At 41.0% G+C, this 15,536-nt stretch overlaps 1 protein-coding gene across 1 annotated transcript; it reads right to left on the bottom strand.

Annotated features, from left to right (window-relative positions):
- Positions 1–4,148: 4,148 nt before the first annotated feature.
- On the bottom strand, positions 4,149–11,424 carry LOC123504796 (alkylglycerol monooxygenase-like). Its single transcript, XM_045255627.1, is given in 9 exon segments — positions 4,149–4,810; positions 5,116–5,367; positions 5,979–6,130; positions 6,429–6,698; positions 7,391–7,423; positions 7,426–7,538; positions 8,671–8,798; positions 9,399–9,598; positions 11,277–11,424. Coding segments are annotated over 8 exon segments (1,335 nt in total). The 5' UTR covers positions 9,513–9,598; positions 11,277–11,424; the 3' UTR covers positions 4,149–4,537.
- Positions 11,425–15,536: the final 4,112 nt, after the last annotated feature.

The following is a 15,536-nucleotide window of genomic DNA, read 5'->3' as shown; positions in this document are numbered from 1 at the left end:
TTCCCTCACCTCCGCTCTCTCTCTCTCTCTCTCTCTCTCTCTCTCTCCCGTGACAATCCTTCCTTATGCCTGTATAGGCGTCACCAAGCAAAATAGATTCATGGGCACAGTAAATATGGAAGATGTTTGAGCAGGAAAGGCACGAATATAAAACTTGAGCGAGAGAGAGAGAGAGAGAGAGAGAGAGAGAGAGAGAGAGAGAGAGAGAGAGAGAGAGAGAGAGAGAGAGAGAGAGATTTCCTGAGTAAGTTATAGTGGTTAGTTTTGGAATAGCAAGAAGAGTTGTTGCTTGTTTGGATGCTACACACACACACACACACACACACACACACACACACACACTTCTTTGAAACTAGAGAGCATAGGAGGACTGCGTGGAACCTTGCTCAAATGGACAAGAGATTATCTGAAGGATAGGGAAATGAGAACAGAGATATATACTCATATTGGGGTAAAGTAACTAGCGGAGTGCCACAAGGGTCAGTGTTAGCCCCCATTATGTTTCAAGTTTATGTAAACGACATTCACATTGGGATAAACAGCTATATAAATTTATTCGCTGATGATGCAAAGTTGCTAAGAGTTATCAAAACCAGAGAGGACTGTCTGCTGTTACAGGAAGATTTAAACAAGATCTATGAATGGAGCAAGAAGTGGAAATTGGAGTTTAACGCCAAGAAATGTCACATAATGGAACTAGGAAAAAGTAAGAGAAGACCAGCATGGAACTATTTGATGGGAGAGGAGGAAATAACGAAGACTAAAGAGGAAAAAGATCTTGGAGTGATCATACAAGAAAATCTGAGCCCTGATAAACACATAAGCAAGATATTTGGACTATCATATAAGATGTTGACTAATATAAGAGTGGCATTTCATTACATGGATAAAGATATGATGAAAAAAAATCATCACAAGCATGATACGCCCAAGGTTGGAATATGCAGCAGTGGTATGGTCTCCGACCTCAAAAAAAGATATAAGAAAATTGGAAAGGATACAGAAGATTGCTACAAAGATGGTGCCGGAATTAAAGGACCTCACATATGAAGAACGACTGAAGGAAATGGGACTGCCAACCTTACAAGATAGAAGAGAACGCGGGGACCTAATAACAATGTATAAGATAGTAAATGATATTGAAAAGATAGACAAAGAAGACCTGGTGCTGTTGACGGAAGAAGATGGAAGGACAAGAGGACATGAAAAGAAGATCAGGATGAGGCAGTGTGTGAAGGATGTTGGAAAATACAGTTTTCCACACAGAACGGTGGAAAAATGGAATGCATTGGATAATGGAATTGTCACAGCACATAGTGTGCATAACTTTAAAGAAAAACTAGATAAATGGAGATATGGAGACAGGACACTATGAGGCCCGCTCGAACCCTGTACAATAAAACTAGGTAAGTACAACTAGGTAAACACACACACACACACACACACACACACACACACACACACACACACACACACACACACACACACACACACACACACACACACACACACACGGAGAACAGAAGAACATAAGGAAAAGTCAAGGAGAGGTGATTTTAAGTGCTTGGATAATATGATAAGATAAGATGGAAAAATACTTTCGTAGGAGGCTTCAATTGCAAGAGTAAACTGGAGTGAGATGGAAGTAATAGGATCGTGGAGCGTGATGTTACAGTTAACTATGGTAAGTACACTGGATCAGTGGGTGGAAGAATCAACATGGTACAGAGGTGAAGAAGAACTATAATTGCATGACCTATTATTCATAAAGAAGCCGGAGCCCTTCTATCATTCAATATCAACAGAGTCCAATGAGAAGTGACCATGTAACATTAAAACTGGAAATGCAGGAATGGGAAGTGCTAAGATACAGGGAGGACTACAAAAAGGAGCTATTACATAATGCAAGAGCAAAATCTGAAAACTTAACACAATTTTTTGGTAGCATAGAATGGAGGAACATTATGAACGGCAAGACAGTACTGGGGAAATATGAATTATTCCTACAGAAGTATAATGAGGGAGTGAGGAAATACATACCAATCTAGAGTGTAAAGAAGAGTATACGAGCCTGGTACAATGACAGAGGTATAGAAACTAAGAGAAAAAAAAATAATGCTTGGAAGAAACTCAAAAAGCAGAGAAATGAAATCAATAGACAGCAGTATAAGGATGCTAGAAATAAATAAGTTAGAGTAAGAAGAGAGGAAGAAAGAAACTTTAAGAAAGATGTAGTGCAGAAAAGTGAAGATGAACCCAAGCTTTTCTACAATATATCAATGGTAAGATGAAGAATAAGGAAACAATAGAAAAATAGTTAAAGGAGGGAAGACATAACAAATAGCAAAGGAAATGAGTGAAATAATGAATGAGAAGTTTTTAAGACTGTTTTCACTGAAGAGGAGGATTTTACAAAATCAAATAGGACATTGCATTGTACATGCTTGCAAGAAATCATGATGCACAAACAAGAAATTGGAAGACACTAGAAAATTTGGATGTCAGAAAAACGATGGGGCTGGATGGTGTGTCAGGCTGGGCACTAAAGGAATGTAAAGATCAATTATTAGGACCAATTTGGGAAATGGTTACCATCTCATTAAAGGAAGGGAAAATACCACTGGAATGGAAGAGAGCTAACATAATCCCAATATTCAAAAGAGTAAATTCAACTGAGCCATTAAATTATAGACCGGTGTCACTTACAGGTGTTGTGGGGAAGATATGTGAAATTGTTATAAAAAAAAAATTGGTTAAATATCTGGAAGAAAAACAAGTTACATCGAACAGACCATGTGTGTCAAATTTACTAAGTTTCTACTCAAGAGTAGTAGAAGGACTGAAGAGCAGAGATAGATGGGTGGATACTGTGTAACTGAACATATAAAAAGGCTTTTGATAATGCCCCACATAGCAAACTACTTTGGAAGTTGGAGAACATAGGAGGACTGAGAGGAGTATTATTAGACTAGTTAAGGGTTTATTTGAAGACTAGAGGGATGAAAATTGTGATCAGAGATACATACTCATCCTGGAGTAAAGTGTATTAGCGTCCATTATGTTCGAGGTATATGTAGACGACATACAGTATGGAATAACCAGTTATATTAATGTTTGCTGATTATGCAAAATTGTTAAGAGTAATTAAGATCCGAGAAGACTGTTTGCTGCTGCAGGAAGATATAGACAAAATCTAGAAGTGGTGTAAGAAGTAGAAGCTAGAATTCAAAGCCAAGAAATGGAATTAGGAAAGAGTAAGAGAAGACCAGTATGAAACTGTTTGATGGGAGAGGAACAAATAATGAAGACTAAAGAGGAAAAAGATCTGGGAGTGGTTATACAAGAAACTCTGAACCCCGAAAAGCACATAAGTAAAATATTTGAAACAACGTATAAAATGTTGACAAACAAATATTAGGATGGCATTTCAATACATGGACACAAGGACATGATGGAAAAAAATGTAACGAGTATAACACGTCCAAAGTTGGAATGTACAGCAGTGGTGTGGTCGCCGAGCTTGAAAAAGGATATAAGATTAGAACGAATTCAGAGGACAGCTACAAAGATGGTGCCGAAACTAAAGGACCTAACATATGAAAAAAGGCTGAAGGAAATAGGACTGCCAACAAGATAGAAGAGAAAGAGGAGACCTAATAACATTGTATGAAATAGTTAAAGGCATTGAAAAGATAGACAAGCAAGACCTTGTTCCGGTACCAGAAGAAGCTGGAAGGACAAGAGGACATGCAAAGATTAGGAAGAGGCAGTGTGTAAAGGGTATTGAAAAAACCCATTTTTCCACATAGGACGATGGAAAAGTGGAATGCATTAAATAATGAAGTTGTTGCAGCGCATAATGTGCATAGCTTTAAGGAAAAAATAGATAAGTGGAGATATGGAGACAGGACACTATGAGCCCCGCTCGAACCCTGTACAATAAATACATAGGCAAACACACACACACACACACACACACACACACACACACACACACACACACACACACACACGAACACACACACACACACACACACACACACACACACACACACACACACACACACACACCTCCTCCTCTTCTCTCCACTTCCTTTTTCACCACCTCCAACACTCAGTCTTGAAAAACCTTAGAAAAAACAAAGATACGTTAAGGAGTAATTCAATAATGGTCCTGTTTCCTGCGTGGCTATAACAGAGCAGTACAGTTGCCCGACACGTCCCCCGCCATTAGTGTTGTTGCATCAGTTAGAAATTATTGTTTGGAAGAGGAGGAGGAGGAGGAGGAGGAGGAGGAGGAGGAGGAGGAGGAGGAGGAGGAGGAGAGGAGGAGGAGGAGAAGGAAAAAAATAACATAATCAACAACAGTAATAACAACAGCAGCCGTAAACAAAACAGGTCTCTCGTTTATTTATCAATCATCAGGTTTCGTTGATGGCTCTGGTCTTCACTGGTCTTCGAATGCTTGGCGGGGAGGAGTAACAGTATCAGAGAGCATCGGAGAGTGTTACCTACACGTATACAGTCCTACACACTATTACTCCAGTTTTGCCGCCTTGACAGACGCCTTCACCACTGCGAGACTCTGCGAGGTCCAGATGAGGGCGGACACTGCGAAGTAGACAAGGATGGCGGAGTCCAGAAAATGAAACCCGATGACTGGGGCGCTGCGGGCGTAGGCGATGTAAGCGATGCAGCGGGCGGCCTCCACCAGGGGCGCCCACCACCACCCGTCGTACATGGCGCCAATGATGCCCACCGACACGAACATGAACGCCATGAACACGAGTGCTGACACCCACGAGAAGCTCTGTCAGGAGAGACGTGTTAAAAGAGCCGTGTTGCTGAAGTAGATTACTGTACTGTACACGAGAGAGAGAGAGAGAGAGAGAGAGAGAGAGAGAGAGAGAGAGAGAGAGAGAGAGGAGGGGGGGAGGCAGAATCATTCTATAATTACTACCACATTATGATCAAAATTTCTGTCAATGAGTGATGTATTGTGATCAATTACTAGACTTTGAAACATCCTATCTCCGTCTCAAGGTCAAGCTGATCGACGGTCACCAACGCAACACACGGCTTCATGACACAAAACAGAGACCCTGCGCCACTTACAGCTAGCTTGGTGATCCACTTTTGGTGAAGGAGGAGGATGATGATGAAGTGGATCAGCACGTATATCTCCTGCCAGCGAGGGAGCTCAGGGTTGTACTTCACTCGGGGGGCCTTCACGTCGGGGAAGGTGTCTGGGTCCCCGAGGCGCGGCGTCCCAGGGAACCAGCCGGGACCATAGAAGAGCGCCCTGAAGGTGTCTCCCCATGTGGTCATGCTCCGTGCCTTACGGAACACCTCCCTCATGTAGAACACCTAGGGGAAGACGCTACACTCCTTACTTCTCCACGATTTTGGAAGCTCGAATGTCTATAGTACCTCTAGTGAATAACGCGAAATGAAAGACACCGTCACATAAGATGCCCGCCCTCTCATGAAAGGCTGTGTGTCTCTAGCTTCTATTGAATGACAAGAAAAGAAAGAGGTTTTTATTCCAAACATCTTTACACTTTTAGAAAGCTTGTGTTCCTAACCTCTAGAAAATACAAATAAAATTAATGAAGGACAGCGTCACAAAGGAAGATATCTAGATACTCTTGAAAGCTTGTGTGACTAATATATGAAATGAAAGACAGCACAAAGAAAGATATACATTTCCTGTGTCATTCATCGAGTAACATACATTCTTCTCCTTTGGTACTTGGAGTTCCTCATCAATATCAAATCATCTAATATGTTTGGAATAAACCAGATATCAGATTTTGTATGTAGATGATCAGTACATTGATTTGAGGGCTTGAAATCGAGCAAAATAGAAAGTACAATGGAAAGGAATACAGGTTACTCAAATACTGATTATCACTGTATGTACTCAAGTTTCATTGTTCTTGCCACTCTCGAGATTACAAGGAAGGAGATCACCTCACCTGAAGCCACAACACATTGTGGGACTGCGGCTGGTCCACCAAACCATACGCAATCTTCTCGTCGCGCCGCTCAGCTTGGAAGGTACCGAACAAGCGGTCCCAGATGATAAGGACCCCGGCGTAGTTTTTGTCCAGGCACCACTTGTTCGCTCCTGGGGGATGACATTATTCTCATGCAGTGGATAGCAAGCTTCGATTCAACAAAGGAAAGGGTACGTACTAATTGGAATTTTTTTTTTTATTTTTGACCGCCACGTCAGTCTAGTGAAGCCTGATGGGAATAGTTTTCTTCGTCTATACACTATGGATTAGAGGTTTCCACAATGCTATGTAGTAAGATGCTGACTGTGATATGTCAAGGTATAAAACGGCGTATATTCCTTCGCATTGTTGTTCAGAAGCTAACGTGTGCAGGTAATCGAATGCTTAAAATATGTGAGCAAAACTAACCGTGGTGAACGCGATGGTGTGACGGCGTGTTGAGAATCCACTCCAACGGTCCGCAGTTGTCAACCACTTGTGTATGAATCCAGAACTGGAAGACTAAGTTAAACTGGAGGTGGACCAGGAGTGCGGGCATCGGCACCCCGAGGAGGGCCAGGGGCTGGTAGAAGCCGAAGGAAAAGTACCGCTGCCATATGGATTGCCGCAGTGCCGTGCTGAGGTTGTACTCTTCCGAGGAGTGATGCACCTGGTGACTCGCCCACACCAGGTTCACCTCTGAGGGGAGTCCAGCAGCTTCAACCTTCATCTCAGTGTGTGTGTGTGTGTGTGTGTGTGTGTGTGTGTGTGTGTGTGTGTGTGTGTGTGTGTGTGTGTGTGTGTGTGTGTGTGTGTGTGTGTGTGTGTGTGTGTGTGTGTGTGTGTGTGTGTGTGTGTGCAAGTAGATAATATGGTAAATAGATAATAAGTAGATAAGCATGTAAATAAATAAACGAAACATACAAATCAGTAACCAAACACTGTTGCACGCTACATCATCAATCAATCACTGAACCTTGCAATGAGAATCGCATCAAATTCCGACAACTTATCCATTCATATATATACTTCATATGTATTTTTTCAGCAATATGCTTACATAACATCTTGGACTACGTGAATTATGTAGTGCGTCTGGGGAACACTTAGCCGATCAACACCAAGCAACACTAAGCAATAAATAAACAGACCTGTCCGCTGCCACACACAGACTCACCCCACCACTAGGACCATGGAAAGAAGGACATGACAAAGGAAGAAGGGAAACAATGAATAAAACGGACAAAGAAAATAGGAAAAAGGGAAAGAGGAACAGGGTAAAGGAAAGTGGGATATGGGGGAAAAAACCCAAGAAATAAAGAGGAAAGAAAGGAAAATTACTAGGGAAAAAAGACAAGGGGGAAAGGACAAGGGCAAGAAGACAAGCGTACCGTGGGTGGCTCTGTGGAACCAGTAGTACCCATGTCAACCCCGAGGGCGGCGACCCACCAGGTGACCGGAGAGGACCAATTGAGGTCAAGGAGACGCCTCTCGTACAACCACTCGTAGCCAAACAGGTTGAAGCTCACCACCACCATGCTGTGAGGGAACGCAGTGACTCAGGCAGGAAGTGTCAATAATCCGCATTCTGAAACGCTTTTGCTTTCTCGCCACTACAATTTTCAAAAGTCAGAGATAATTAGTTACCTTCTAAACTGGGTTTCTCCTACTAGTATTGTAGAAATCTTGTTGACCTTTAGCTACAACCATCAAGACACACTCAGAAATTGTTTTATCTTTAACTAGACCCTTTGCAAAGTTGTGGAAGTGCAGCGCAAAAGTGTTTCGGCACATGAGTAAGGTTTGAGCAATATACAGAACCTATACAAACTGTCATACGTACTACTAGCGAGAAAGAAACAGAACTTCTTCAACGACTGCTGTCCTAAACAAGTAACTAACAACATCACTAGGACATTGCAAACAAACAAAACAAAAAAGAACAGGGACACGACGTAAACAGATCCACCTACTTTGACTGTTTGTAATTTGAGAATGTATTAAAAGAAAATACTTTAAATTAACATCCGTATACTAAAGAGACTAATAGACAAAACAGTGGCACTAACAAACAAAATCAAACATAAGTGGGGACCTACATTGGTGAATGAGGGCAAGAGAAACAAACAAACTGCGAGGATAGACGAGAACACATGTACTGTACTTGGTCTGGTGAGTGCATACCTTCCTACCCCTACCTCCCAACCCCTCCGCCCGCTCCGTCATCTTCCCCGTCCATTCATGCCCCATTCTCCCATTGTCATTCCTGCTCTCTCTTTTCCTGTTCTCTCCTCTTGCCTTACGTTTTCTCTGAAGTAATTAATGAGGGACGCACGGTATAACTAGTAAACAAACAACAGGATATGCTTTGTTTTGTTTTGCTGCTACTACTGTTCGAAAGAGAGAGAGAGAGAGAGAGAGAGAGAGAGAGAGAGAGAGAGAGTAAAGAATATCCTTATCGATCTTTCTTTCTGCTTTTATTTTTCTTGTCTATACCTGTCTTTTTGAGATCACTAAGTCATATAAGAGATTTAGATACGGAAATCAGTGAGAAATGCTATGCGAAAGATAAATAGAAAAAAATGTAATAATAAAAGACTTAACCACACACACACACACACACACACACACACACACACACACACACACACACACACACAAGAGGACTCACCCAATCACGTCGTACACAACCCCGTGCAGTACTGAGGTGTACATGTCGTTGGCTCTTATCTTCTTCTCTCCCTTGAAGTGCGTCACCAGCCACTCCAGCAGGATGAAGGCCACGAAGAAGGGCACCGCCTAATCACGCCCCGGTCATCCAAACCCCGGCAGGATATTAGATGATTGATTAATTGATTTGTTTTATTCATATTTCTCTCTCTCTCTCTCTCTCTCTCTCTCTCTCTCTCTCTCTCTCTCTCTCTCTCTCTCTCTCTCTCTCTCTCTCTCTCTCTCTCTCTCTCTCTGTGTGTGTGTGTGTGTGTGTGTGTGTGTGTGTGTGTGTGTGTGTGTGTGTGTGTATACTAATGGAGTAGTGTGTGTGCACTCAAACACCCACCTTCCCAGCCACACACCCCACCTTTTCTCTCTCTCTCTCTCTCTCTCTCTCTCTCTCTCTCTCTCTCTCTCTCTCACACACACACACACACACACACAAACGATAGTAAACATTAAAAATATAATATTTTTTTTTTGAAAAGAACAAAAATTCATTTAAACGTCACTAAAGAAAGTGGCTGATGTATAGGCGAACAACATACATTCATACATACATACATACATATATACCATAAAAATATATCATCGAAACACCGGACAGTACAAGCTAGTGAATCCAGCAAACACACACACACACACACACACACACACACACACACACACACACACACACACACTCACCTCGTTCGTGTAGTTGGGCACATCCTCAACATGTTGGAAGGTGGTCTCGTTGGGACTCACCGCGTAGAAGAGGGTACCCATACCTTTGGCCACTGCCGTCGCCACCCCCGCCATGGTGCTGACACACGGCTCGACCTTCCGCCACTAAACGTCTCTCGTGGGTGTTGCTGAGTATGTGCGTGTGTGGGTGTTGCTGCTGCCTGTCCAGTAATGACGGTAATAAGAGGCAAGTTCCACAGTCGCCCTTTTCTTTTGACTGCTAGATACTCAACAAAAAGTACTGAAGTCGTGATCAGGTTCAAAAATCAAATTCTGACGTTGCTTTTCGTTTGCGAGTGCACGAAAAAGAAGAACTGTTGGGGTTATAAGATCAATTCCACAGTTTTTTCTTCTTTCTCTTTTTTTTTTTTTCTTTGCTCGCTATCCAACCCACATATGCTTCCCTAGTTGGCAAGCTTCAGAACAAATAGACTGTGAAACTGGTAATGTAATACCCAACCTGACCTAACATAATCTAACCTTAAGTAACCTAACCAAGCACTAAGAATATGGGAAGGAATAGTTAGTGAATCTCTAGTTTCTTTGCTCTACTTACGTTGCTGTGTTGAAGCCTGTCAGATAATGTTGGAGGTAATAATAACACTCAAACCTAAGCTAACCTAACGTAATATTAACAATATGAAAAAAAAACTAGCATTGGATTTTATTTTATTTTCTATACTAAAGTGCCTCCGTGGTTGATTTCCTGTGTGATAAACGAAGAATGCGAATATAACACCTAAACCTTACCCCAATTAACGTAGCACCATGAAAGAGAACTGGCAATTGATTTTATAGTTTCTTCATACCAACGTCTTCTCGTGCATTCTGTGTGTTCAGTGATGGTAAAGATTAGTAATAATGACACATAAACTTTACTTAATCTAACGTGACATTAACTACATTGATCCTTGAGTACCATGACGTGTTTCCATATACATTTCATTTATTATTTAGTGATTTTATACAGCTTCAGATACTTATATGTAAGGGATTAAAATAGTGAAGACTGAGGCCATTAATCTTCTGACCTCCATAGTTCCTTCTTAATGTCAATAAAATGGTCTAATCGTACCCAAATCTCAAGATAAAAATGAAGGGATATTGAAGGGGTTAAACAAGACGAGTTAAAGGTTTCTAGTATGTTTCCTTTACAAACAACACTGATCGTTACTTCATTCCTGTGACCCTTTAAATGGTGATGGTGAAGGTGTGTGACAGGTGAGTATCAGGTGAGGTTACCTAAGTCTAACCACCTTTGCTCACAACGCTCGGTCACCAAGTGCTTATCTCTCTGTTTTCCTACTTTGATAATGCCTTTATCTTTGACACGTGACCAGCGTTTCATAACATAACACTTAGAAAGGCAAGGTTTTGTATATATAATCAATTAATCTCTCTCTCTCTCTCTCTCTCACTGTTATGTATTGGACTGCCGAATTCTTGCAGCTTCACGTATTTTCATGTGCTCAAGGACACGCACCATTTTCTTTCAGTTTTCACGAGTAACTATGCATATTACGTATGCTAGAATCCATTCCTTTCATTACCACCATCACCAGACACCACCGCTGCACTAGTCACCACACGCCACTCACCACCGTATACCATAATCACATAAGCAGTAAACAAGCAGATGAGGCTGCAACAACGCACCTCAAGTACTCCAACCAACCCGTCCTGGCAACAACTAGAGTACTCGATCCCGTTGCCTAATGCCCAACCACTATCGCTTCAATATTAACATTCCCTAGCTTCATTCACTCCCTTCACATTTGACTTCCATGTATCTTAGTACACTAAAGGTGATTGTACTGTACCTTTCGTCAGCTTCCTTACTTGACTCGCTCTCTGCTGCTGTGTGGTGAGAGTGGTGGTGTCTGAACGGAGCAGAGGCTGTGGGATGACCAGAGACTGAACGACTAACCAACTCTAAAGCGGACTGGCTGCGTACGAACCAACGAAGAGTGGCTAGATTATCAGTGCCCAGAGGATCTTTATCGTCTTCGTGTGCGCTGCTCTTGTATTTATATGTCTGGTTGGTGCACAAGTTCCTTACCTGTACTCATAATCTTGTTTTTAATGTTTGTATTGTTGTGGATATGATGGCGCGTTGTGATTAACTCTAATTGCGATGCCTACTCAAGATTGATAAAATGTGTATGCTGAATTTATATGACATGATGCGCAATTATCCTTACTTGTTCTCGTTATTCACGTGTTTCACTTTTTTCTATATATTGCGGCTGTTTTGCTGTATGTAGCACGTGTCATTGTGGTTGACTTTCTAATTGCCGTGGCTAATCCAGGTAAATAAAATGTGTATGTTTAGAGAAAGATTTAGAACACCACTGATCGATAGAGCAGTTATCAATTGCTGGAATACTTTCAGTGCGTGTTTGTTTCGTTTTGGTTCAGTTCAAGTTTACAAATTATCAAATCAAATAAAAACAAATATCTCAGTAAATTTGGGGATCACAGAGTTCCGAGTTTTACGTATTGACAAGAGTAATAATTTGTAAGATGGAAAAAGTCTGAACATTAGAATAATTAATCTCTCATCATGTCTTTCACATTAAGTTTGTTTCCTTTACCCTTTGACTCCTATAAGCCCAACTTTTCTTAATTATCCATAAATCTGAGATATAATTGCTTGTACAGTCGTCTATAATCTTTAAGCTGGAAGGAAATTTAAACATCTATTCTTTTCAATCAGGTTCTTTGTTCTAGGTTCTTATAGAGATTTCATTCATTACTTCTGGTGACCTACTGAGGTTGGCTGACGATCGGGAAGAATGGCCTAACATGATCGCTGACATTATACAAAAAACAAAATAAAAAATAAAAGCATGGCACTTCGGCAAGGTAAGGTGTTAATTGTTTCGTATCGCGGTGAAAGGGTTAAGTGGCGATATCTTTAATCAATAGACTTTTTTCTTTACAAGGTTTACAAGATTCATGAGTTACGTTGTATAAATTAACTAGATTTTGCATGTTTTATATTCAAGTTTTTTTTTGTATTTTTGTTTTCTCCCTTTTATAGTTCTTTGTTAACCAATAAACTATCATTAAAAAAAAATAATTAGCATGGACAGAAAAAAATAGCGAATTAAAATTATCTTTTCCTTGATAACAAAATAATTCAAGAGACTAGTACCAAAATAGTAGTGCCTAGATAGTTGAATGCACGTCTAGAACAATATTGGCGGACAGGAAGAAAATTAAGAACATGGGAATACAATGCAATGAAAAAATGCAAGAATCAATCAGAGAGTCCCAGTATAATATATAACTATTTCTACTCATTCATCCTATCCATAAAACTTACCTAATCTTTTAACCTCAGTACTGTTAAGATACATATTCATTAAAATTATCATATGTACTGCTACTTAATATTTCTTCATCTATCTATTTCTTCGTATTTTCAATCATAAATCCCACTAATTTTCTTCTATATCTCTGTATTGGAAGCATCTTCAGAAAAAGGATCGTAACTGATTATTCCTGCGACACAGTGACGGGAAGGTTGAGTATAAGGCGAGGCACTGGAGGCTGTTTATCTCTTATTAAGTGGCGGGAATGTGCGTGCTGGCGGGGTGTTTGTGTAAGAGAATGGGACACATGCGTCTTTTCTAGTCAAACTGTCCTCCCTTAGACCTTTAATGTTTTTGTTTCTCTGTCTCTCTCTCTCTCTCTCTCTCTCTCTCTCTCTCTCTCTCTCTCTCTCTCACACACACACACACACACACACACACTTTAATAGTTTTGTTATTCTTTATCAGAGAATGAGAGAAAATACACATCTTTCCCATTCGAACTATTAGACCATTTTATTGACATTAGGAAAAGTTAATGGAGGTCAGAAGATTGATGGCCACAGTCTTCACTATTTAAATTTTCCCCCCTTAAGTTTCTGAAGCTGTATAAAATCACCAAATAGTAAGCAGAATGAATATGGAAATACGTCATGGTACTGAAGGAATTAAGGAGCTCTGGCCAATTGGTACAAAGACACACACACACACACACACACACACACAAGATATATTGAAGGTGTCAGTCCCCATAGAAAAGAGACAAAAGGATGATTCAAAAGTAGAGCAGCGTCTTGAAACCTTCTCTCTACACATTACGTTGTGAAATGGTTACGTGGCACTGGCGTCGTTTGCTTCAGGTATTTTCTATGCACAAGAGAGGAAAGCCAAGGACACAAGTTCAATAAAATAAAAATAATGAGATAAGATAAGAAAAAGGCCCGCTAATTGTCTCTCCTGTCCCCTAACAAGCAGACAGAAGATTGATGAGAGAGAGAGAGAGAGAGAGAGAGAGAGAGAGAGAGAGAGAGAGAGAGAGAGAGAGAGAGAGAGAGAGAGAGAGAGAGAGAGAGAGAGAGAGAGAGAGAGAGAGAGAGAGAGAGAGAGAGAGAGAGAGAGAGAGAGAGAGAGAGAGAGAGAGAGAGAGAGAGAGAGAGAGAGAGAGAGAGATTAAGTTATGTCATAAAACTTCTTGACTTTATGAAACTATATTCAAAAAGACTTGTCCGACATTCATACTACAGATTCAAAAGGCTGTTATTGAAGTTACATTGGCTATTAAGGGTATACTTTTACGGTTCTAGTGACATGTTGATAAGATTTCTATATCATCAACACAAGAAAACCCTTGAAAACAAAGCACTTTTCAACATGAGTCTACCTTTCTTCACCCTACTTCTAGCGTGCTTTGGGTCGAGGGGTCTCCAAGCGCACGGGTTCAAATCCTGTCCACGGTCCGAGTGTAGGTTGGGCTTCCTCACTCGGGGCAACGGTTTCCTAGCGGGTGAGCTTTGAGATAGGAGGTATCATAAAAACTATCCCCTTTAGCCCAGAAATTTCCGTGAAAAGCCCACATGGTGTAAATAAGAAAATAAAAAACTACTTTTGACCACATAAACTTCGGGATTTTGCTGTAGATGAATTAGTTTAGCTGCTCCATCATCCTTCCTTTCAGCGGCTTCTTTCATAATCACAGTCTAGACTTGCATCACACCACTTAATTAAGTCTGAGGAGCTGCAGCAAAGGGTCGAGAGAAAGCACCATTATGAGTTCCAGACGGCAGCGTGATGATTGACCAAGCGGAAGTCGTCGCCCCCATCTTCCCCGCTAGCCTTGAACCCGCGGAGTGCCCACTAATAGTGCAGAGTCAGAGAATGTAAATCCTCTCACTACACACAATAATGGCGGTTTCTTGTATCAACACTCACTTCCTCTGCCAACTCACTCGTATTAGCAAACATTTGTTATGATAGTCGTAGTGACAAACGTTTTTCTTTCCTGTCTCGACTAATTCAGGCTCTAGTAGAAGTCATTGGTGTTTTGAAAAGTGTTTACAAGACAACAGTGATAGTTTAACAGTAAGTATGCATCACTGAAGGGGGAAAACGCTCTTGTAAACTGATATATCATTCCTGTGGTCTTTCTAACTCAAGAGAAGTAAACATTTAACAGTAATTCTCCATCGCCAACGTGAAAAATAACACATTTGGCAACCTTATCAATTAACCTTGTGGTCTTTACAAACTCTCCTTATTAGAGAAGAGAAAAGAGGTCAGCATTTCAGCAACGGGACACTAAAGTTTTAATTCTGACTAATCCTTCTGACACTAAATAAAGCTTTAATTTGGCTAAAACTTCTAACCCTATGATCTAAAAAATTCACATCATCAGTAGACTCTTTCGTCCTAACATATTCGAACTCTAAGACAATGACCCTCTCACAATAAGTAGATAGATAAATAAATAAGTAAACCCAAAAAACATCAACTAAATATTTCTTTCATTGCCACTCATGTAATGCACAAAATAACCCCCAAATAACTTACGCCACGGCTGCTCCACGCTTACTTTATCTTAACTCCCCTTGAGATACACAGGACGAGATGATAGCACGTCTTGACACCAGCTGCCGTGTGGGGGGAGGAGGAGCGGACAGGGAGGATGAGAGCAACGCAGGGAGAGAAAGACATCAAGGGATCGAGAGGGGGAGAAGGTGGGTGCAACTGAAGAGAGGGAGAGGAAAGAAATATGAGGAAAAGTAAGGAAACAGGATTGAAAGTG

The sequence above is a fragment of the Portunus trituberculatus genome, chromosome 17 (genome assembly GCF_017591435.1).
Source record: "Portunus trituberculatus isolate SZX2019 chromosome 17, ASM1759143v1, whole genome shotgun sequence".
NCBI lineage: Eukaryota > Metazoa > Arthropoda > Malacostraca > Decapoda > Portunidae > Portunus > Portunus trituberculatus.
The sequence above is the reverse complement of the archived record's forward strand: the minus strand, read 5'-3'. Positions and strand labels throughout refer to the sequence as shown.